This window comes from Falco naumanni, chromosome 5, assembly GCF_017639655.2.
Source record: "Falco naumanni isolate bFalNau1 chromosome 5, bFalNau1.pat, whole genome shotgun sequence".
Classification (NCBI taxonomy): Eukaryota; Metazoa; Chordata; class Aves; order Falconiformes; family Falconidae; genus Falco; species Falco naumanni.
In genome coordinates, this window is record NC_054058.1 from 51,842,055 (window position 1) to 51,866,062 (window position 24,008).

A 24,008-nucleotide genomic window follows, 5' to 3' on the forward strand; every position below is an offset into this window, starting at 1 on the left:
AAGCATAGCATCAGTTTGATATGATTGACATGGGAAAGGGGAGGGTTTCTAACTGAAAATCAACAGTTAAAAGTCTGTTTTTACTTTTCAGTTACTTAACTTTGCCGTTTATAAGATAAAATTATAATTTGGGATTATTTACAATTTCATTCTTCCCTCTGTACTTAAGGGGGAATGAATCTCCAGATTGATGTGCTGTAGCTCCAGCACCAACGTGTTGCAGAGAGGAGGCAGAGGAAGTGGGACCTGGAAAGAAAGCTAAAATGGATGAGATTTACCAAAAATTAAAACCAGTGGGTCTACGGGAGGGCAGCAGTTTGGAGATTCAAGGGCAGATAAGGCAGCACTTCAGCATTCAGTTTTAATGTTGACTGAAAACATTAATCTTACCAAAATAAAGTCTGTGGTACGTGTCTTCTGTCTCTCTCATCTAAACAAAGACATGTAGGAAGCATAGTCATTCTAGCAATATCCCATATTTGCACTACTTTAGATGTGGAATTTATTTCATATACGCATTTACCTTAAAATTTGTCTACAGAAAAATAAAGAGGGGAAAAAAGTATATAGGTATAGAAGACCTAAATATAGATGTGCCATGGTCCCAAAGCTCCTTTCTTAGATTCTTCATGACTGAAGGAGATAAAATTGTTTCCAAATCTGTCTTGAAAATATATAGGAAACACGGCTCTTTATGGAACTTCTCTCCATCCCCAAGGCCTGCAGACTCCAAACATACGTCTTTGGATACAGTGCAAGATTTTGGTGCACACAGGCTTAAAGTAGGCAACAGAAGGAAAACATAACAGGGTTTTTATCAGCCAAAATGCTTTTTCTAACTAATTTCTATATTGCCTGTGTCTATCCCACATGGACAAGCTGCAGGTAAAATGAAAGTTTTCTATTCCTGTTTTCTTGTAAATACCACAAGATGACAGTTGTACCGCACCTGCCCTGTAAAAGAGCAAGTTAACTATGCAGCCAGGTGTACCTCCTTCAAAATGCCTGTGGCAACTGGGCTAAGCAAACTAGAGGAAATATTTTTCAGCAGACCCACTTCATTACCCTTTTAAACAGCAACATGGACCTGGTAGCAGCACTAGTTGCCTTGGCTTCCAGTTTCCTGCACTCTCTCATCACTGTGAACAAGAGGGCCGATGCTTTGTCCTGCTGCTGCTATCTGAATGGTGTGGATGCCAGAGCCTTTGAAAGTGGAATAAAGGAAGAGGGAGCCTTGCCTTTCCCTGATGCATACCTCCGCCTTTTCTTGCACTGACACTGCCCTTCACATTGTGATTCTTCTTTGGTAACAAGTCCCTTTAAAAGGTAACTTTTTTGTCCTCTAAATTTTCAGCTGAATTAATCTTTACGTAGACTGTAGTACAGCTGTGTGAATGCTAATGCCAAGAGGAAGAAAGAAGAGGATGAAGGTGGCTGCTTCTGTTTGGAAGCAGCTAGTTTAAGCTATATTTAACTGATTGTGGAACAACTTGCTGTTACTTAACCACTAGCAGTAGCAGTTCCAGAACTTGGCATCAGTTTGAGTATTTAGTGTTTAACTGTAAAAAGCCACTCTGCTACAGGATGAAGCTATTACTGCTGTTCAGAAACTAGCTAGTCAGACTACTACCACTTCATGAGCTACTAGCTTGGCAAATCAACTACTGTATTAGGTTAGTAATCATTATATATATAATATAATATAGTTATCATTATGTAAATTATTTACCTGCAGGTTTTCAGCATCAGGGATTTGCCCAAAATCTCAGTTGTTCCTAGAATGAAACAGTACCATGAGACCCACACTGGCCAAGAGGAGATACAGATACTATGCATACACATGCTCATGACTCAGAGGTGATCCCATGAAACAGCTGCCTCCTAAGTTACATTATATTCCATATTTTGAGGAGATTTGAGCTTTTACATCAAAACTTGTCCAATAAAAGAGCTAGGCGTTGTCTGTTAGATTTTCCTTCCCCGAAGATTTAAGGGGCTCTTAAAGCACGAGAAATATTTTGTCCCCAAATAATTTTATGTATTGGGGTAAGCAGAGTCTTAACACAAAATCTGGCACACAATTCAAGAGCTACTTCCTGTAGTAGCTACTTTGTGGTAATGACATGTCATTTCTGTAGATTGTGTAAATTGCTGGCTCTGGTTTTATACTTCAATAAAATCTGTTTGCATAGCTCATACTTCTCCTTTCATTAAAATTAGGCAGGCAGAAGTTCAAACAACAAAACTTTATTGTTCATGTCTGTAAGTTAAATAACCACTGCAAAGTATAAAATGTTTTTAAAACAATGTAACAAGGTGCAAACCACTGCTAAGTTGTACAGAAATTGCAGTGTACTTTGAAATGATTGATGCACAAAGGAAGAACCCAAGTATCAGCTCCTTGCAATTCTCCCATCTCCTCTCCATACCCCCTTATTTCTTGTCTAAGTGGTGCATCACAGAATATGAGGAAGAATGCTTAGGATGGTTAAATTCTGGAATCAAACACTATAAATGTACTTACATCCAAACTGTAACTTGTTTCTTATATTCAGACAAAGGACAGTATTTTCATATTAGCAATCTAGTTCTTCTTCCACCTCTACAAAAATGCTGAAAAGTAATTTTTTAGAGATACATATGAAATATTTTAAAGTAGAAAACCCTTACCAAAATTAATTGGCAACACTGCTGCAGAATATGAACGCAACTGGTAAGTTTCTTTGCAAGTATTTTTACTTACTGTCTTTGACTAGTGAATTGGCAGCAGCTTTGTCCAATTAATTTTGACAGGAGTGAAGACTGATAAAGAGAAAAATTTATCAGTACTTAAGTCCTGACTACTTTCATTACCCATAAGACATTACACAGAATACTAACACTCTGGTTTTGAGAGATGAACCAACACCTTCTGGGAAACACCGCACAACTCCTGGACTCCAGTTCCAACACACTTACATATGGACACAAACCCCTTTTAGATACTTGAGTTCAGGTCCTGGAAGAAGCTACGGGAGCTGTGACTTGAAGAGCTCCTGTTCTCTTACTGATACGTGGAGGGCACCAGCTCAAAGAACAGCGCGCTTGGCAAGGCTGGTACAGTACTGCATTTGATAGTTACACTCAAAATGTGCTATTCCAGATAGCTGGCCAGCAGTGGTCTTTCCTCCTGCCACACCCAGGCTCAGGCACCTGCCTATTTATTGCTTTCTTTCCAAATGTTAAACTTCCTATAACTTCATTTGCATTGTGGAGTTTAATATTTATCGCTACTCCCCATTTAAGATCAGCAAGCTTTACTAAGGCAATAACAAATTAACCTAAAATAAGTTTGGCACAAAATATGGTGGCTTTGCTTTTGCTAATATTTGAATTTGTGCCTAACATCCAATGAGCAGTACTCCGCTGCGGCACTGGACAAAGGGGAAGCTTAAGAGGAACTCCTTTATCAGGCACGACAACCCATTTTCAAGACACCTGGAGAGCTGTGGTGTTGAAGTGCGCATGACAGCTTTTTAGAAAGCCAGTAGCTGCACAACGTATGTTTTGTGGTAGAGTTTTGTCATCTACCAAGGCAGGGGAAGTTCTGCTGGGCTACCTAAAAGGCCATCTAAAATCCTGCCAATTTTTCCTTCAAAAAATCCCCTCACTTTCCACGAAAAGATGTTGAAGAATACTGAAGCTGCTTCGATGATATGTTCGAAAAGTGCCTGTTTCTCTCCAGCTGGCACTGAATCACTTGCAGGCAGGCAGAGGTCAGATTCACTGACTTCTGTACCTAGGAACTGCAATGTGCCATTGAAAAGAACAAGAACAGACAAAAAGCAAGTTTTCTTTTCTGCATCTTCCCTGGTACTAGAAGAGTATAAAAAAGCAGACCCTTCATTATAACAAACGCTCAGTGTAACATCCACATACCTAGTGGAGTATTTAATGAAGACTTTTAAAAATAGACTATTGTTGACTTCAAGCCATAAAACTCCCAATTCTACAGTAACTGTGTTTATGAAGATCATATAAAAAGCCTTCCCTCTCCCTCAATTATAGGGGGTTCGTTTGTTTTGTTTTGGAGGGGGGTAGGTGGGGTGTCCCCAAATAAGAGGCATGTGACTATGGAGCAGCACTCTGTGTTCTAATTATATTGCTACAAGACATGTCCCAAACATTCTGTGAGGATGGGATGGGGACAGGTTAAGGACAAATAAAGCAAACAGCTGTATAAAGCTCTTCTATACAATTCTCACACCTAACTGAAGCCAGTAATACCACAATGAAGACAAAAAAGCTCTTAACATTATGCTCGCTAGCCATTCATTAGGCAGTCCTCTCTTAAAAATTAAACAAATAACAAAACCCCAAAACCTAAAAAAGCAGGCAGTACTTATTAGGTCAAGCCTTTGTTAGCAATGAAGCCACCAGGACCCTGTGAGCAGAGATTAGCAAACTAAGTAATCCTTTGGGAATTCCCTCGAGACATCCAGCTAGCTGACAAAACTGTTCCAGTCTTGGACTGTGATCCTGTAACAACAGTGGTGTGGTGATCACAGCTCTGCCTACCACAGGGATACAGTTCACATACTACCCAAGGCTCAGTTAACCACCTACCACAAGGCAATTGCTTCAGCTACTCGGTGCCCTAAACCCATTTAAGGAAGGCAGCACCAAAATCACCACCATAAGGAATGTTTTACTACTTGAATTGCAAGTACAGCACTTGCTGTCTTCCTTTCATACACTGACTCTGTATTGGACAGTGCTATTATGAGTAATTACCATTACACTGGCATGAGCTGAGCATATTACAGGATAGCTGACTTCCCGAATTGGAACCCAGCATACAGATACACTGCATACAGTGACTATAAATGCAAATAGAGCCAAATAGCTACTAGGATATGTTTTCAGGACTGAATTTCAACAGGACTTCAGGTTCTGAGATACCTTATAAGAAGAAACAACCAAAAACATGCAGTTCTTTCTGAACTTAAAACTACTTGGGATGAAGTTTTTCGGGCCAGGTGTCTGCCTCAAGCTGATGTTTTCAGAAGAAATTTTCAGCAAGAACCTAAGTATTAAACTGGGAGAGGAAAAAACTCCCGGTTTTACTCAAGTAGAGAAAAAGCCCTCTTAACGTACTTGAAAAGGCCTTTACTTTGAAGAGAGAATTTGAAATTTAGTGGGAGAGTAGACTTTGAAACAGGGACATGCCTTTTGGGCAGTTTTCCTATTCAACATCATGATAAAGCAATACGCTTTTGAATCTCAAGCTGCAAATGCACGGCAAGAAATAATTAAAAAAAAATAATAATATTAAGAGCTAGAAGCCGGATTTTCTGAAAATTCTGTGGCACTAGCAATGCTGCAGGTTGGTGCTTGCCGTCACTCCTACCCGAGGCAGCAGTGGGGACTGCAGTTAAGGTCGGGGCTCACTGTGCTCCGTGCTCCCCCTCCTGGCACCCAGGCCAGCGGAGAGAGCCAGCGGCAAGCCTCGGAGGGCGGGGAGGAGTGGGTGACGTGGGGAGGCTACAGCAAATGCATCCTGTTGGGTATATCCCACTTCTATTTCTGTCTTTATCAAGCATTTACACTGAGCAGCGGGTTTCTTGCATCGAACTGGCGTCCTCTAATGAAGTGCTTCTCATTTTCTGAGTTCCAAATTCGAGCCTCTGGAAACTAAATGCAGAAGTAGCAAACAGTATTTACCGTATGTGTACAGCCTTCTTGACTGCACCTTCTGAGCACTGCAAATGTTTCAAAGAACAGAGCATCACAATAATCTCGCACAAGGAAAGCCCTAACAATGCAGAGGACCACAACACGTACACACAAGTTCATAAAAAAGCCTATGACTGAATTTAACACTGCTCTAAAGTTCTAGGTAGCACTGCTGCTGAACCCTCTCTACTCTCAAATAACCTGTAAATTCTATCTATTGAAACTGTGCTTTAATTAAATAAAGCACACCCCAAATTAGCAGCATTCCTGTATTGAATTCCTCCGTGCCTTAGCTTTCTCAGCATTACAGTGATGATAACGCCACAAGCTCAGAATTTTGGGATCTCATTAGTATGAGCATTCAGATACTCGCCTAATGATCACTCTAGAAAAGCCTGTATGAAAAAAATAAGTAAGTCTGAATACAGATAAACATTAAAACATCCTGCAGATACAAAGGCATAACCTTTTTTATTGTTATTATTCAGTAAGCAGTATCCACCCCAAACTGAATACCATGCATGAAAAGAAGTGATCATATAATTAAGGACTATCATAACACACATGCATGATGTCACACAGATGGAAGACTCTTAAGTAATGAGCACTGGATTTTTCAACCTTAATTTTTTGTTTATATGTTAATGGTTGTATGTAATTATATGTAACTTTAATGTTCAGTTGCAGACGAACTATTAGATTTTTATTTAAAGTCAAGAATGGCAAATGAAAAAAAAATGTGAATGTCTATATATTTTCTTCTATAAATAAGTAAATTGATCCCAATATGAACTTGATTGCAGCTAGTTATCCAAATTCTTTTAAAAGAAGATCCTTAAAAAACATCTTTGAAAGCTTCATTATCATATTTTGGCAAAAGGAGGATTCCTTAGCACAATGCTTAAGCACCATGGGGAAACTTGCACTATCAAATATGTACTATGATTAGTGTACAGTACTGCAAACATGACACCAACACCTGGATTAAGGGCACACAACTCCATTTTCTTAAGTGCTAAGCACAACTAATTCCAAAGGAACACCATGGCAGCTCTGTAATAACTTGGCAGCCCCTTGAAGGAAAAACTATGACATTATTTCATTTTCCTAAAGCAAAGTGAAGAATGAGCCCACACTTACTAAAACAGAGGTAACAGATCAAGCACAATATTCTAAGGGTTTAATTCACAGACAGGCTTACTTTACTTTTGTCTTATAAATCTAGCTGAACTTGTAGCGTAAAAAAAAATATCTATTTTGACTTTGTAAATTAACACTTGAGTAACTTGATGAAGGATGAAATGAGACAGGGAGGAGCTTCATTCCTAGAGACCGTACTGTAAACTCAGGGCACTGCTGTTTACACTGGAGAACTCACTACAAGCAGTCCCCTGTGCAGCATGTGACTTAAGGCACTAGAAGTTTGTGTTGAAGAAACTTGAAATAAAATACAATGATAAAGAAAGCCTTAAGATTACAAACCAAGTGTGAATAGCTGCAGTACTAAATATTCCTGAATCAGCAAAAGATCAAAACAAACTGTATGGTAACTGCATCTAAGGAGATATATATATATGAAGTTGAAGTTTCCTGTGACGCTGCTGGAAGCCCCCTAGAGAGGGGGTTGCCCCACCCAAAATGATCAGGTTTTCCTCACTCCACTGCTTGAACCCACATTTTCTTTCATCTTTTCCCTTCTTCAGCAGGGCTACAGAAATTCTTCCAGGTTCTGTACTGTTCTTCAACACACGCAAGGGAGTCTCATAGAGGGAAAAGACCTTTCCCCGGCCTGCAGCTTCCCCACTCCGCACGCAAGCTAGATAAGCAGAAGGCTAAGCAGACCAGTTTGCGTAACATGTTTTAACACTCCTACCCCAAACATCCACAGGCTGTACTTTTGCCTCTCGGTAAGGGGTTTGGGGACTATACTTGCTCTAAACAGTGTTAGGTACATCTCAGCTCATAGCCAGACACTACCCCAACTCTGCATCCGTCGCTCTCAAACAGCTGGCAGCTCTCAAACCTGGCAGCTCTGGAAGCCCCAAGATCAAGAATTGATGGAAGATACAGGAGCATATATACATTATTTCTACTTTTTCCTAAGCAACTTTGGTTATCCTCTGTTTGCAACAAGATTCTGGGTATGACAGATCTTATGTTAAGGTTCAAAATTCAGAAATAGTTTGCAGCTCAGCCTAATAAACATTTTTATAGTATCTGGAGATTAACAGTCACAAATTCCCCTAAGGGCTTCAAATGCTATAATGTTACTGCAAGTAACCAGAACCGATACTCGACTACATTGGATAGTCCTTTATACGTAAACAATCTCAAAAACTGTTTCTCACTAGCTTTTTTTCAGTTATGTCAGACACTACTCTAGTTAAACAGCTTAAAGTCCAATGTTTTAAGTGCAAATTCCAATTTAGGTGTCCCATCAGCATTTGACTAATGCAGTAAATTTGAGATTTTGTTTTCTGTCAGTTAGTTTGAAAATAGATAAACTTCCTTTTATCTGGGCAACACAATAGCATTCGCTGCAATGTTGCTCATCTATCTGCACTCTATAAGACCAAATCCATATTAAGTAGATCACCAACAGACAGACTGAGAATTGTAATTAAACAACGACAAATTTGCTCCTTCAGAAGTACGTCGGTGGGTATTGATGTGTTTTCACTGCTTTTAAGTGCTTGATTTGCTTGGGCAATTTCAATAATCAGTTAGTTTAAATGTTATTTAATCAGTATTTCTTTCATGTACTAAAGTTTTCAGAAAAGTTTCTGCAGCATGTATTATATTGAAATGCATAAATTGTCACATGTACTGTCTGTCCACACGTTCACAGTTGCACAAACTACTTCCCTTTTCATTTATGCCTATATAAAAGTTAACTAAGGCAACCGCTTACTCAGAGAAATTTCTACATATTTTTAGCTACCGTTGACGGCTATTTGAATTGGTGAAAATATGAAGATGAGACAGTGCTACGTGACAAGCAAATATTGCCGGCAAATCTGCAATACTGAGAAGTCTCTTACTAGTAGCATTTCACCACTTAGACTTCTAACATGTTGAAGTTACTAGGATTATTTTGCTTTAAGTTAACTAGACCCTCCCCACCTGTGTGTAATACCAGCATTCTTCCTCAGCAAAAAGCCTTAAAGTTTGAGACATGCTTAACCTGATCGTTTCCATATTTCTGAGCATGGTTCCTTTTTAACATTCAGAACTCTCTCAGTTTTGCATCTCAATCAAACTTTCACACATCCAACCAGAAACATGAATCACACTAGCGCTACTTCAGGGAACATGTACAGCTATAGTGGCAGAGGAAGTTTGCCATCCACCAGATCACACAAACAAAAGAGGCAATGACAAAGTCATGCTTGAGACAGGTAACTTACTAAGCGCCAATATATTTTTTTCTTTTTAAAACAATTGCACTCGTTTGCTGTCAGGACATCTGTGACTTCTGTGTTGCAGACCAATGCTTCTTAGAACCTCAAAATGTTTGCCGCCATTAAGGCCCTAATCTGCATTAGAGGTATGAAACCTTAAGAAATGCAGCAAGTATTTTTGCCTGTAAGGAAAGGACATGAATTTGATAATCTTTCTAAACTTACTGCTGAAGTATGGCCAACCTCAAGTGTTCAGGACACAAAGTCAGGACCCACAAAGAATTATGATTTCAAAAGAACCGCAGTTTTGAAATCAAGTGGGAGTGCATTTACATATTTATTTTTACTTCTCCTTCAGTTGCATTTAGGGTTTTCCTGCTTTGTGTTTCACACTTCATTGCACAACTGAAAACCCCTCAACTCTGAAAGTGTTTTTAATTCAGAGTTTAGATGATCATAAAATTCATTGATTCCACAAGGTGGACCTTTGTGAAGAACAGCAAGTATTAGAAAGCTACACTAATTACAGATAACATTTTAAAGTATTTCATCAATTTACTTGAGTATTTACAACAACGTTTATGTAGGCCATTTTTCCTTTTTTATTTCCCAAGTAGTAATACCATAAAAATAAAGTTGAAATGAGGAAGGCGCACAATACATTAGATTTAGAAGGGAAGTGCTGTAAGTCATTGAAATAAACAACTTAAGAAGTTGGTTCTTTTCAACATAAAAGTGTGGGGTTTTTTTAAAGAATAGCTAAGCCAAACCTACTGGGGTAGCCGAGTTCCACTAACTGTGGTGGAAATCCTGTACAAGTGTGCACAAGTATCCTGTAATACTGTACATCTGCTTTCCCACCTTTGCTGTACTACTCAGCATTTAATTTCATGCATAAGACCTTTAATTTATGATTTAATACTGTACCACTGAAGACTAGCCACTTACAGTCTATACAAACTAGCAGCATCTTTAAAAGAAGCTAGAACACTAAAATGTAATGAAGAATTTTAAAATATTCAGTAAGGAGGTGCAGGACTAATATCTTGCTGAGTAAATGCCCCTTGTTGAAGTGTACATTTGTCACAGCAAGCTATGCAAAAGTGAAGTCTTTAGCTTAACACAGGCAGTTAAATCCAACACTTTAACATTTTTTATTAAAAATGGTTGATATGAATGTCACTAAAATTTGCCACTGGCTTTCTGACCCTTTCCCCTCCAACAGATACTCATCCTGTAACTTTCATGTTTATTTTCAGACTGTACCTATATTATATGCTACTGTCTGCAGTCTTAACTGAATTTACTGTATTGTCTAGTCCATCTAATAGGCTGCATCTTCTACAAACACATACATACACACAGGCTCATACGCAGAAATAAAATACATTAACTTCAGTTTCTAAGGATTTAGAGTTTACTGTTTAATATAAGTAGCATACAGCTAGCGATACTAGTTACTCTAATCAAAATGTAATGTTGCCACAATTCAAGAGCAGCACAAGCAGAAATGAAAATGGAAACGAGCAAGAATATTTCACCCCACCAGAAAGTAAATGCAGAGTTAGTGGCACACTGACAAGAGCAATTGTGGCCTGCTCTCACGATAGCAGGAGTTTGGCAGATTGGTAATACGGACAAAATTTCACATTAAAGATTCCATGAAAAAAGTTTGAAACTGCAACACAGGATACAGCCATTAAAACAGAAGATTCACTTAGCACAGTTATACTTAAAAAAAGCAACCAACACAAACTCCAAAAAAAACACCCAACCACTACTGAATAGGGACAATTCAGTTACTGCATCTGCACCGTTATGCACACATTTACACACCGAAATCCACTGTATATGATAACTTTTATAAGCCATTTATAATAGTACATAATAGGTTTTATTTTACAATTTAAATGAATTCAAAGTGCACTGACAGGTACCTACACAGAGATCAATAAAAAGATTATCTTCTTCTAAATGGCAAGATTTTTCCCCTTTTCCCCTACATTTAATCTTTGATTCTTTAATATGCAACAAGAGGTATTCTGTAATTCTTAAATATCAGTGTAATTTTGGTACCTTTAAAAATTATCACTTTCACCAGGCACAGGTCATCACCTTTATTGAATACCATTAAAATGCATGCATATTAAAACAGAAAAATCAGAAAAAAAGTCTTAATTCACAAGCCCTTTTTCTACCTCAAAATACGGGGGTGCCCCTGTCAATATAAAAAAAAAAAACCACCACACCAAGCCCGGTGGCGTAATATTAGTAACAGCTTCACAACCTTATCATAGGGGATCTCCAACTATTTCAGCTGTAAGCTGAATAACCAAGCTGTAAGAACCAAGACATAGTTAATGTAAAACAGTAATTATCATCAAGCTGGCATCACAAGATCAGAGTCCAATACAGACATTTTGTACCTTGGTGCTGGATAGTGTTACTTGAAGCATCAGCCTAATAGCCGGTTTATTCATAAGGCACGCACTAAAATGAAACAAACAGTAATTAAGTGCTGACAGTGACCTAGTTAGCTACACAAGGAGCTAGATCGTCCTGTCCTTCATTACAGGTTCGCCGGAATCCGACAGGATCGGTCCCGTCCGCCGGGCTGCGCGGGAAGGCGAAGCGGGGAGCAGCGCCCCTCGCCCCGGCAGCCCCGGGCTCCCGCGCCCGCCGCGGCCCGCCCGGCCCCGCGCTGCCGGCCGCCCCCCCGGCCTCCCGCCTCCGAAGCCCTCGGAGCCCCGGGGCCGGGCCCCGGAGAGCTGCGAGGCCGGCGCAAGCAGCGCCAAGGCGGCCTGCGCTCGCCTTCCCCTCCCCCGCGCCGCAGCTCCGGCAGCTCCGCACTGGGATAACGCAGCCTCTGACTCGCTCGCTGCTCGCGTCCCCCTTCACCTCCCTCTTCTCCCTCCCCCAACGCGCACACTTGATAGAAAGTCTCCTCTCGGCGGCGGGAGGGCGGTGAAATCCTTCGCTCTCCTCCCTCCGCTCTCTGTAACACGAACGAGCCGCCGCCTTCTGTTCCTCAGCCTTGGCCAAGTCGGCGTTTTGTTGACAGGCTCTGCCGGGCACAAAATGGGGCTGCCTCTTCCATGGGCGCCGCCATTTTGTGAGGAGTCGCCGCGCTAGCTAGCTACAGCCGCAGCCTCAGTAGCGGCGGCAACGGCAGCCCAGGCGCGCCGGAGCGGCGGCCGGGGTCTGTGTAATGGTTGAATAAAGTGACCCCGTCTAGGGAATCCCCAGCTGACAGTTACGTAAGGGACCGTGCGCAATTGCTGTGCTTAGCATGGAAACCCACCTAGCCCTGCTACGCAATTTGGCTGTCCTCCCCTCTGCCTCCCACTCCCCTTCCACAGAGCACCGGGGCGAGGAAAGTGACTCACCTCTGTCGACCGCCCCTCGCGGACGGGAGACCCCCTGCTTTTAAGGAATTTTAAGGCATGATTAAAAACCACCGCCCTCCTGCGAAGGAAGGTTTAGCTGTGTATGTCTGAAATTGAGCGATTTAGACCCTCAATGGCTTGTTTTCAACCTCTCTCATTCATATTATCCTGGCTTTGGGAGTCTTATGCACGCTGTTGCTGAAATAGCAGAAACTCGAGTGCCACAGACAGAAGCTGCAGACCAGGATCCGCTGCGGGTCTGCTTTTAGGGGGTGGGGGGGACGACGACTCTTAATGCTACAGTAAGACACTATGCGTTTCTTACACTGAAATCCACACACCACCACTCCATCCAAGAAGAAGGGCGACTTTCAATATAGAGTATTAATTTGAAACGGAGGGATTTCTCCCTGCCCCGAAGTGTGAGCCCAGGGCAAATCTTATCATCTTACTATGGCCATCTTGAAGCTGAAACAGCCCTCGGTTCAAAAGGAAAAAAAAATCTTCTGAGGGAGGAAAAAAAAGTTTTATTTTCTGAAGTAAGTTAGTACATGGAGTAGAAAGGAATTATAGTTTTCCTTCTTGAAGTGCTCATTTGGGGCCATAATGTGCCACTGATTTTAAGACAGCTTCTTACTGACTTTAATGAGGAGTTCTGCTTAAAAAAAAACCACAAAGGCCTGATCTGGCATTGGATTTTGGTGTATTGGCTGTGAGGGCAAATGTTCCCCCAGAGTCTCTTACACTGGGGCAAGTGCTCACCTGTGGCTCTGTTTGCATATCAGGGAAGGGCAGATGCCCACCTGGGTCACCGCTTGCTTTACCTGAGGAGCAAGGTTCAGTGGAAGGCGCCATTCAACACATGGGCCCTTTCTCGCTCCCATTTACCCCAAGCAGCCACCCGGCTCTGCCATGGTTGGCGTGCAGGTCTTCTCCTGGGCTCTCCTGTGTGGAGAACATGCCAGGAGACAAGTGTTTACAACCACCGTACACACTTACAGGCTAGGCTGAAGGGAAAGCAGCCTGCAGTGCCACTGCTGGCTACTGCCCATCCAGGGTGAGGGCCAAGACCTTCCTCCTTTGTGAATTTTATGCTGTATGTTCCATCCACGGATACGCAGAAATATACAGGCTGCCTAGATTGCGTACAGCAGTCCTAAAGGACTCTGGTACAGGCCGTAGTATCTCCAAGAGAAAAAAAGAAAAAAAAATATTTATGGAGTAGGCCAGAGCTCAGGCCCCTGCTGAGAAACCTCTCCAGGGCACCCCCTCCTTGGGAAAGCGCTCAGCATTCTCCTTTGGGGAGTTTTAAATCGTCTCGGAATGAGGGGCTCCTGCCGCCCCCCGGGCTGAGCCAGCAGGCCCCCCCGCCCTGCCATGCGGGGCGACTTCCTGCCCCTGGAAACACCTCAGGCCGGGGGGGGGGGGGGGGGGGGGGGGGGGGGGGGGGGCTCGGAAAGTTTTTCAAAAGTCCAAATCCACCAGTGCCCCCTTCAGTTGTTTTCTCTCCCCTTGAACTCAGGGCGTTGGGTTTAGTCCAATTAAAAAATTCGGCCCTGCTTTCCAAATCCACCTTTCCTGCGCCCCCCCCCCGCTCCCCCCCCCCCCCCCCCCCCCGGCGCCGTCAGCCAGCAGAGAGAGGCCGATCGGTGCGAGCCTGGCAAGGGAGGGCCCTTTCCCCGGCCCCTAGCCCCGGAACAACCGGTAGTAGCCGTTTTTTTCCTCCCCTCTTCTCCTTCTCCCTCGCCTCTTTCCGCCCGGCTTTGTGTGAAGTTTGCGGCACATTGCAGATGAGCCCTTAGCGGCGAGAGGAGCCTATTGTTCCCCGCCAGGAACTGCTTGCTGGGGCTGTGCTGGCTTTTGCCTTTAGAGCTGCCTTTTGCAGTACCGGGACCGGCCTCCGGGGTCCGCTGTGTTGCGCTCTCGTCCAGGCAGAAGCACGGCGGCCTCAGATCTTTTTGTCTGAGAGAGAAGAGAAGTGAATCCCGCTGCCGCCGCCACCGCCGCCGCCGCCGCTGCCGTAGCTGTACAGTGTGTGTGTGTGAGAGAGCGAGCGAGGGAGCGAGCGAGCGAGGGAGAGGGAGATCGCATGGAGCCGCGGCTGTAACACACACACACTGTCAATACCTCACTCCGGCTCCCCCCCCACCCCACCACAACAGTAACCCAATTCATTGTGTGATCCAGCAGCACCATGTTGAGTCTCATGTGCAGGCTGGATCGGTTGGGTTTGTGGTGCTGAGAGAGGCAGCAGCAGCGGGAGGAGGAATTACTGAGAGGTGCCCCTCTCCCTCCCTGTCTCTTTGCCTGTGTGTTGTGTGGAGACAGGACTCGCAATTACCACACTCTCTGGGCTCCCTTATTCCTTTTAAACTTTTTTTTAAACAAGCCCCTCTCCATGGCTGATCCCCGGCCGAGCACGGGCACCTGGGTCTCTTGAAGACAAGGAGGAGCCGGGGATTGTTGTTGTTGTTGTCGGCCGTTTTTTTTTTTTTAATTGGATTTTTTTTTTTTAAGAGAACCTTTTTTAATACAAAAATGGCAAATTCGACGGGTAAAAACCACGCAGACCAGCGGAGAAAGGGACTCGCTTTCCTGGACGAGCTGCGGCAGTTTCACCACAGCAGAGGGTGAGGAAAATGGGGAGATGGAACGGGAGGGGGGGAGGCTTTTAAACCGACCAGATCCAACTTCCAGCCCCTTCCCTGAAGGACACGGCAGCCCCAGCGAGGGGAGAAAAGGGGGCAGAGCTGACAAGTTGTGGTGTTTTGTGTGTATCTCCTTTGGCAGGTCTCCTTTTAAGAAGATCCCCGTGGTGGGTGGGAAGGAGCTGGATCTTCACGCTCTCTACACCAGAGTCACCACTTTAGGCGGATTTGGGAAGGTGAGTGGAAGTTTTAATTTGGGTTTCCCTCCCACTAACCTCTTCCCAAAAGTCTCCTCTGACCCCCGGGGGCGGCGGGGGGAGCCGGGGTGGCCAGGAACCGTCCTATTTAAAGCCGGTTAGAGAAGGTGGGGGGTGGAAGAAGGAAGCGAGCAGGCAGGCAGGTTGGTGGCTTGGCCTTGTCGGTGAAGGGATGAAGGGGGATCCGGGGGTACGGCGCACACCCCGCTCGTGCCTCCCCCGCCTCCGCCGGAGCCCCTCGCCCCTGCCCCCCTTCCCCGGGAGAAGGCGAGGAGGGAGCAGGGAGCTCCGGTCGGCGAGAGGCAGTTTCTTTCGCTTGTGGTGGCAGCTCTGTGTGTGTCTCTCCCTCACAGAGGGAGAGACGAGAGGAGAGAGTCTGAGTGCAGTTTTAGTGCAACTCAAAATTAGCGGGCATGTTTAACATCGATAATCGGCACGGAGCATGGGCTAGGAAACGATCCTCGCAGCCGGGGGGGGCCGGGCGCTGCCCTCCGAGCCCTTCCCGGAGAAAAATAACAAAAGGGGCACCCAAGACGGTGTGTAATCAAATAGCCATCTTTAGGCTTCAAGGCTAGGGACAGAAATGTAGGCCTCAAAAGAAAGGCCTCTCTGTGTCTGTGGATCTGTCTTGGGGGGACCCCCCGGGACGGCGCCCCCGCGCCCCGGAGGCCAGGGGGCGCCCCCGCCAAGACTTCCCTGCATTATTTTAAACTTCTTTGGGTTTTTAACGGACCGCGTTAGGATTTAAAAGGGGGCGACAGAGGGACTCCCGATTGGTTATTGTCCAGGCAGTAAAAACAAAAACAAACAAACCCCAAAACAATGCAGGACACCACCACCACCCCCGGCCGTCGTCGTCCGCCCCCCCTTCCCCCCCCCCCCCCCCCCCCCGGGAAAAAAAAGTATATATTAAAAAATAAATAAAATACCGGTGAGAAGCGGGATTATTGCCGAAGGGGAAATACTACCGACTGTCAGTAAAATATATAGTCCTAAATCCCGCATACATTCGTGTTTATTTCTTCTTATATATTTACCTATTTGCTTCATGGCAGCTTGGGGTTTTTTTGTGATGTTCGCTGTCAACGACGTGTTTATGTGTACGTTGTGTATCTCGGCCTGTGTGTTGTTTTTGACAGGTATCAGAGAAGAATCAGTGGGGAGAAATTGTAGAGGAGTTTAACTTTCCCAGAAGTTGTTCTAACGCTGCCTTCGCTCTAAAACAGTATTACTTGCGGTGAGTGCTATCAAGCTGTTGCAGTAGTATTTTTGAGTGTGGGATTATATTTGGTTTTCAGTGTGTGCAATAATAAAAATAGCCCTACTCTTAAAATGCTATAAAATAAAGCAGAAAGAACTTGTAATTCCTTACTGGTCTGGTGCAGTGATCAGTTAAGGCTAGTTCTGTTTTGTAGTTATTTTATTTGTATTTTACATCTGCAAGACTTAAACTTTGAAGGGATCCCAAGTATATAAACAATGTATGTCAGAGCCATTTTCATTGATTGCTACAGAACTGCGGTACTAAAGGACTAGTTACAGAAACTTAGCTTAATTTTTGGAGCACTGAAATGTGTTGATACACGTAAACTTGTTTACTACTCAGTGGGGTCAAACATTGAATGAAAATGCGTCTGCAGGAAGGTAGACTGTTTTGGATAAATTATATTGTTATCAGTTACTAGCAGCATACATTATTTTTCATTTTAGAGTGCAAAGAGCTAAATAATTTTTTCTACCACTTGAAAAATAGTAGATTTCTGCAGTTTGTAAATATAAGATTACATTCCTTGAAATGATACAGGTTATTTCTTGTGATGCAGATTTTTTTTTTTTTATTGTAGCATGGAGTTCATATTGAATATTTTAAATTACTGTGTCTGGTACTGTTCAGTTGATAGAAGACTTTTAAAGAAAAAAATAATTTTTATTAACTTTTGATGATTATTCCTTGTGTGAAAGATTTTCAAATTATTGTGTACGTAGTGTTTTTAGATGCTCTGTATATACAATTGTATTTCTTTTAGAGTAAGGTTTTATGTACATTAAGGAATGTATTTATTTGTTTCTGAATTGTATAAATTATATTTTTCATTGCAAATGATGATTATATAGATGTGAAATATGTACAAAAGGTGTATGGGCTTTTGGATTTCTGTTTTGGTGATCTGAGTATACACAGGCTTTATCTGTCTCTAGTTTGGCCTTCTGAATTAGGAAATGCAGTAATTGTACAGGTGCACTTTCTATTGGTTGTCCTAGATTGACTTCCAGCTTGAAGCTGTAGAGTTCATAGCATAGTGGAGCAGTTACTGAGTTACAATGATGTCTGGAAAACCTTAGATATCTGTAGTTACTGAATTTTTCTTTTTTTTGGTGGTGACATATGATTGCTTTAAGATCCAGAATAAGAAAAGAAATTACCATTGTTAATAGCTTTAGCAAAGTTTATGATTGCTAGCAAGCCTAGGAATGAAGAAGGAAGCTCACTTTAGGATGTCCTACTCTGTTGTGTGGGTTATGTTGGTTTTTTTTTTTTTCTTTTCTTTTTTTTTTTTTTTTTTTTTTTTCTCCTACTACATAGTATTGAAATAGTGTTGCTGAAGATTTTTCAGTTCTTCGAAAGCATTTTTTTTGCTTCTGGAGTTTTTCTCTTGGACTGTGTAGTCTTACTTGACTAGATTTTACATATAATTTGCAAAATGCTAGTTTTTTGGGGTTTAGCCTTTCCTTTTTATTTCCATATTTTATAAGTGTTTGAATGGCCTGACTTTTTGGAGTAAGAGGTCATATGTCATTTGTGTTTTCATCTGTATTTTAAAAGCATTTTTAAGTTGTGACAGTTAACACAATGTTAGCCTTCTAATATCTATTAATTTTTAATAGGATACTAATTTTTAATTTAGAATCAGACATACAAAAATATTTTTATTATTAGCATGCTGGTATTGACATTATTTAAAACATGGTTGCTGAAAATATAAATGATTACATACAAATAATTGAAAGTTTTTTTATTTGGAATTTAGAAAAAAGTTGATAAACAGTTAAGATGAAGAATCTTTAAAAATGACTGTTTTATCATAATCTCTGTGATTTACTTAGGTCATTCTGATATAAGTTGTCAAGGTTGTTGGTTTTGGGGTGGATTGGTTTCTAGTGGTTGTTTTGGGGTTTTGTTTTTTCTAAATTACTGCTTTACTCACTGTTGCTCCTCACATAATCAAAGTTTGATGTCAGCTGTTTCCCAGCTGAGTCCACCTCCTTACATGTGCAGTAATAAGACTGTATATATGCATGTATGACTGCTAGGTTAACATTCATATAGCTTTTAACTTAGAAAGTTGTAGGGGGGGCATTTTGTTACAGGGAAAGAAAAAGTGCTCTAATGATCAATTTGTAAGAAGGGTCTTGTTTTTCTGTGTTGAGGAACATAACCTGAGGTTTCTTACAGGGTTAGATTTTCATTAGCTGCTGAGCAATTACCCTTGGAAAAAAAATGTTCCTCTTGAGTCTCAAGTATGACTGTAATCTTGGCCTCACTATTGTAATGACTTTGTAAACAGAGCCAAACAAATTGAGGCCTATCAACTTTTATATAAATTTTTATCCAATCCTATGTTGTGTGTCCTGTAAACTGAGGGATCTGCATGACAGATGGGGCCTGTTGAATTCAGAGGCATTCAATGGTGTGCACCTACATGAATACATTTGCAGATTTGGATTTGTGATGGTTTGCGATGAAAGTTGCCTCTTTCTATGAAACACCTGGCATACTGTGTTCACTGAGATAAGAGCTCAAGCTACATGGACCACTTTCTAATTTTGCTGTGTTATCCCTAATAATGCTGTCATTTTGTCTTAAAATTACTGTGTAAATAATTTAGAAAGTTGAATTATTTGTGTGATGTTAGTAGTTCTGTTGGCTTGATCAAACTGTATGTTTTGCAAAACAGTTATAGGATTATGGTTTTTCTAGGCAGTTGTGAGGTGTGTCTTTTTTGTTTAAGTAACTTTCATTTTGACTGTTGTGGATTTTTTTGCTGAGTGTCTTTGGGCATGTATGTAAGCTTCATTAAAGATGTGAATCGTTTAAAATTCTGATAGGCTTTATGATAGGTGATAATTGAATGCATGATAGACAGTCCCATCTACCCCTTCTCCCATGCACCGCCCTCTCTTTTCTCTCACTGGAAAAAGTTATTTATAATAGGGAAAGTCTGAACCATTCAAACTTTGTGCCTATGTTGCTTTGAGCTGTCTGACAGGTGGAGTAATTTATGCACTGTGGTTCTTAGTGAGCAGTCAAAAGCCACAATGCCGATAACCATTGATAGACTGTACTTGTTAATGTAGTTTTGTAAGTCTCTACAGCATCAGAGAGTGTGATTCTGTTGGATGTAGTGCAAATTAAATGTTTCATCTCAATTGAGGTGAATTAGTAAAGCATTTTCTAAATGCTTTTCTAAAGATTATTTTATAATGTTAATGAAAATATTTTAATATGGGGTAATACATGTAAATATCAGTAATATGGGCATGCTTTTATATTTTTGTTAGTTGATAAACATACAGTAGGTGAAAAGGAAGTTAGCATGAGATACAGCCTGTGTTTTATGTAATGGTTGATTAGGTTACAGTCCTACAAAGAATTGAGCTGATGTGACCTCCTATGTTAGTGTAAGGTTCTATTGGTTTTTGTGTGAGTATTAGTAATAAATTTATTTCTGTTGCGGGTCTTCGTCGGTTCTTGGGGAGTTTCTAAGCTAATTGTGCAAATGAAGTATGCCTAAATGAATTAAAAATCAGATTACTTTGAAAAGGTATTTATCTGCATTAAGAGAAATTATGTGAAAGGAATAAGTGTAAGGTAAAATAAGTTTAAGTCTCAGTTCTGCAGAGAATATCTGAAAGGTGGGAAGCAGGTGTGTATTGTAAGCTTCTGGTAAAGGCAGCAGAAATGAGTTAATACTGATTAAAGGTGAACAAGGATTTACTGTTTTAAATACTGGGGAAGTAAGGGGAAGCCAAGTAGAGAGGAAGGAGGTCATTTCATAAATTAAAAGTTGCATGAATATATTGCCATTATGCTGAATTTCCTGAAATTCCGTATGTAGTAGGATGATTAAAAAGTGTGAGCAGTTAAAAATCAGGGCCATATGAAATAGTTATTAACAACAAATAGAAGGGTTTTTTTGGAAGATCTGAAGATGCTTACAAGTCATTTGATCTTCAAGATGCCACTAAGAAATTGAGTAATAGTACTGATTTCTTAAAAAAAAAAAAAAAAAAAAAGGAGGGTGAGAAAAAGGATAAAAACCAAAATCATGAGCTGAAGAACTGGATAAATTTAAGAGATTCTGTTCCTAGTAAAATAATGGCAGAAATATTAGGGAAACAATAATAAGGAGCCTGGAATTTTCCAAGCAAAATTACTTTAAAAGGGTTTTTTTTTTTTTGTTATTCTTGCTCAGTGTTTAAAATTAGGATCTGATGCTGCAGCAGCATCTGCACACAGATCAGTGGTTATGAAGAAGTACAGGACTGGCTTGCTTGCCAGATCTGATTGCAGGTTCGAGGCCCCAGTCGATAAAGAGAAAGTTGTAGCTGTAGTAATATTTTACATACTTGTTAAAATTCAAATATATCTCATTAACTAATAACTTATGTGTATGGGTAGTCACCTGAATGAAAAAATTGTTGAAGGACTATAAACAAAAATATCACAAAGTATAAAGAATAGAATTGGTGAGTCACAGCAGTTTTAGGTGCTAGAAGGGTAATATCAGTGTTTACATATGCACATAGTAATACATGTTTAGCAATTTTAAGTATATTTAGTGTATGGATTGATAAACTCCATGAGAATGTGAATAGTACACTTGTAACATTAGCAGACAATGATAGTGGGAAGAGTTAAGCACAAGTCAGGGCAGAAAAAAGGTTATCTAAAGAAATTAGGCACATTGTTGGAAAATGCAAATGAGATTTAGTTCAGAAAATGCAAGCTAAAACAGTTGAGGGACAGTAATCCAAAACAGGTATTCATTGTGAGGGAATAACCTGGAAAGCAGTATTGCTGAAAAAGGGATAGGAGTGATACCATGGGCCTGATAATCCTGTTGGTTGTGTGCACCCAACTCCCTTTCATATGAAAGGGATTTGTGCATGCTTCTGACAGGAAGAACAGGCCCCAATTTGCAATATGATATATAGACTTTGTAAAAATCAGAACGAGTTTAGGTTGCATCCACAGAGGCATTGAACAAATGGGAGATGAGTTTCTGATGAGACTGTGTGACTGTTTGGGCTACTGTTTTACTTTCAGAGCCTTTGCAACAGGTGGGGCAACTTAATAGAAGCTTAGAGAAGAGCAACAAAATGTTAAGCTGCAGGGACTAATTGATTTAAAAAAAAGATTTGAGAAATAAGTATGTTTTGCATGGCTAAACGAACATTCTGGATAGGAAGGTAAAATGGTATCTTACAAGCATTTTGGAGGGCCTAGATACTTTAAAGTGAGATAATTTAAAATAAAATAAGAGGCTATGTTAACATGTAAGCTGAGATGAAACAGAGAGAGAAAATTCAGGGCAGATAGCAGCACAACTTCCCCCCAAGATATACCTATATACCTTCTGAATAGTATGCCAAGCAGAGTCGGGGGGAAACCCACGCCGTGGGTCATTCACAACTAGCTTGGTCAGGACACTAATACATGTGCAACAGGTAATGAGCCAGGACTGGCAGAGAAATGGACCAGATGACCTTACAGGTTTTGTCCATCCTTGAATAACACTGTAATGAAGGCTTTCATCTTGCATAGCTACAGACTTTGATTGCAACACTACAGCCTTCACCTGCAGAATCTGTTGCGCTTAATTTTGTCACAAATCCTGCAGTCATTGGCAAGACAGGAAACAAATACACGGATGACATATTTATGTTTTCTTTTTAACATTATTTTTTTCTATGCAAGATAAGAATTGTAATACGTGTTTCAGTCAGATGTCTGAGGCCTTGCTGTTAAGTCTGAAGCAAATATTTTACATAGTTGGAGGGGGAATTTTGGTTTAGTTGTGCTGTAATCATGCAGTCAACATATTCACAATCAAGACTAGTTACTGTTCATGCTATAAAGCTTTATTTAGAGAAATTCAACATGTCAGTTGTTAAAATCTTAAGAATGTTTCTCAGTAGAAGTTATGTATTTGGATGGATGTTGCCTTTGTTGTCAGATGATGTCAGAGTTGTTGAGAATCTGCTCAAAAGAAAATAGAACTTTTATAATACAAAATTTGCATCAGACCTCTTCTGAGGAGAGCAAGCAGCAGGCAAAACGTAGTTTCCTTAAAATTGCTTGCTCTTAGAGTTATGTTGGGATACTAGACACTATGCAGATGAGTTGGGCCTCTATCAGAGTTTCTAAGCTTTTCCTTCAGAGGGTAAACTCTTTACATCTGAAAAATGTAGTGAAAAACCAGCACGGTGAATGTTAACATATTTCCCTGATTATTTTTCTGCAAGCTTTTTGTTAGAAATGACCTGAATCACTGCTGCTAAGCTGAAATGTATTGGTTTATTTGGGGAGGGGTGAATGTTCTTGAGTTTTAATACAGAATTCTGATTGTTTGACTTGAAAGCTTATCTAGACAGATGTCAGAAATAATAACCTACAAAGAGCAAGTTTCTGATGACGCTATAATAACTGGTGACTTTTAGGACCTACTGAATCTTCTAATAATTGTTGGAAAGTTTGTATGTTAGGACCATTTTCTAACCTTTACCTGAAACAGTATTAAAATTAATTTATGCTTTAAAATTATTAATAGCTGTGGTATTGTCTTAGGTTTGAATAAATGGTAAGCATATTGCAACAAGATCAAGAATGCATATGGAGTGCAAGGATATTGCTTCTTGCAGAGTGGAATAAGTCTGGGCTAAGAGGAGTTTGGGTTTCTAATTTTTTTTTTAAATTGTATTTTAGAGCTAGTAGGCTTTAATTACCTTGTTTATTTGCAGTTAAATCTCAATAGATGAGACTTTCATACTCTTTTTTTTTTTTTTTTTTTTTTTTCTTCCCTAACCCCTTCCACACTTTCCCCAGTAATGAAATAGAAAAGTATAATTCCTTAAGTTTCACAGGCAAGGTACTAGAGGTACACAGAGGTTCAGACCACTACTTTGAGAATGCATGTCAAATAGGAATGAAATTCAAATACAGTAAAGCCTTTTTTTTTTTTTGTTAATAATGCTGGAATTCAGTTCTGACAGGCAGATTTCTTCTTCCTGAGCCTTAGTTAAACCATCCATAAAAGGGGGCTACTATTTATTACTGTCCTTTAAAATTCCTCTTTAATCAATAGCTGAGGAAGCACTGTTTGAAAAATAAAACAGAGTAATGTTATGTTTTGTGAATTTGGAAACTGAAAAGTAAGTATGTAACAGATTATGAGAATGGATTGTTTGTGTTTTGTTTTAAAATACTTGTTTGGAGTGTCAGAGTGGCGTCTTACAGCTTAAGTGGGACTACTTGGAGTAACTGAGTACCAGTCCACATTATTAGAGACATATAGTTCATAGAGTGAATTTGGTATAGGC

General features: G+C 40.9%; 1 protein-coding gene and 1 long non-coding RNA gene across 3 annotated transcripts in view; one reads left to right on the forward strand and one right to left on the reverse strand.

The window, feature by feature from the left end:
* Positions 1 to 347: 347 nt before the first annotated feature.
* On the reverse strand, positions 348 to 12,411 carry LOC121088651. Of its 2 annotated transcripts, XR_005828005.1 has the most exons (5): positions 12,044 to 12,411; positions 11,543 to 11,606; positions 2,525 to 2,613; positions 1,730 to 1,775; positions 348 to 776 (listed from the first exon to the last, which is right to left on the reverse strand). It is a non-coding gene; the product is annotated as an uncharacterized LOC121088651 (long non-coding RNA). The 2 variants fall into 2 exon arrangements; XR_005828006.1 differs by lacking the exon at positions 12,044 to 12,411 and having other exon boundaries at positions 11,543 to 12,037.
* A 1,748-nt stretch (positions 12,412 to 14,159) lies between these two features.
* ARID2 (AT-rich interaction domain 2) overlaps positions 14,160 to 24,008 on the forward strand; it is a 105,678-nt gene continuing 95,829 nt past the window's right edge. Inside the window, exons 1-3 of the mRNA XM_040593907.1 lie at positions 14,160 to 15,132; positions 15,293 to 15,386; positions 16,547 to 16,644. Of these exons, the coding sequence (XP_040449841.1) occupies positions 15,041 to 15,132; positions 15,293 to 15,386; positions 16,547 to 16,644 (284 nt within the window). The 5' untranslated portion in view covers positions 14,160 to 15,040. The remainder of the gene's footprint in view (positions 15,133 to 15,292; positions 15,387 to 16,546; positions 16,645 to 24,008) is intronic.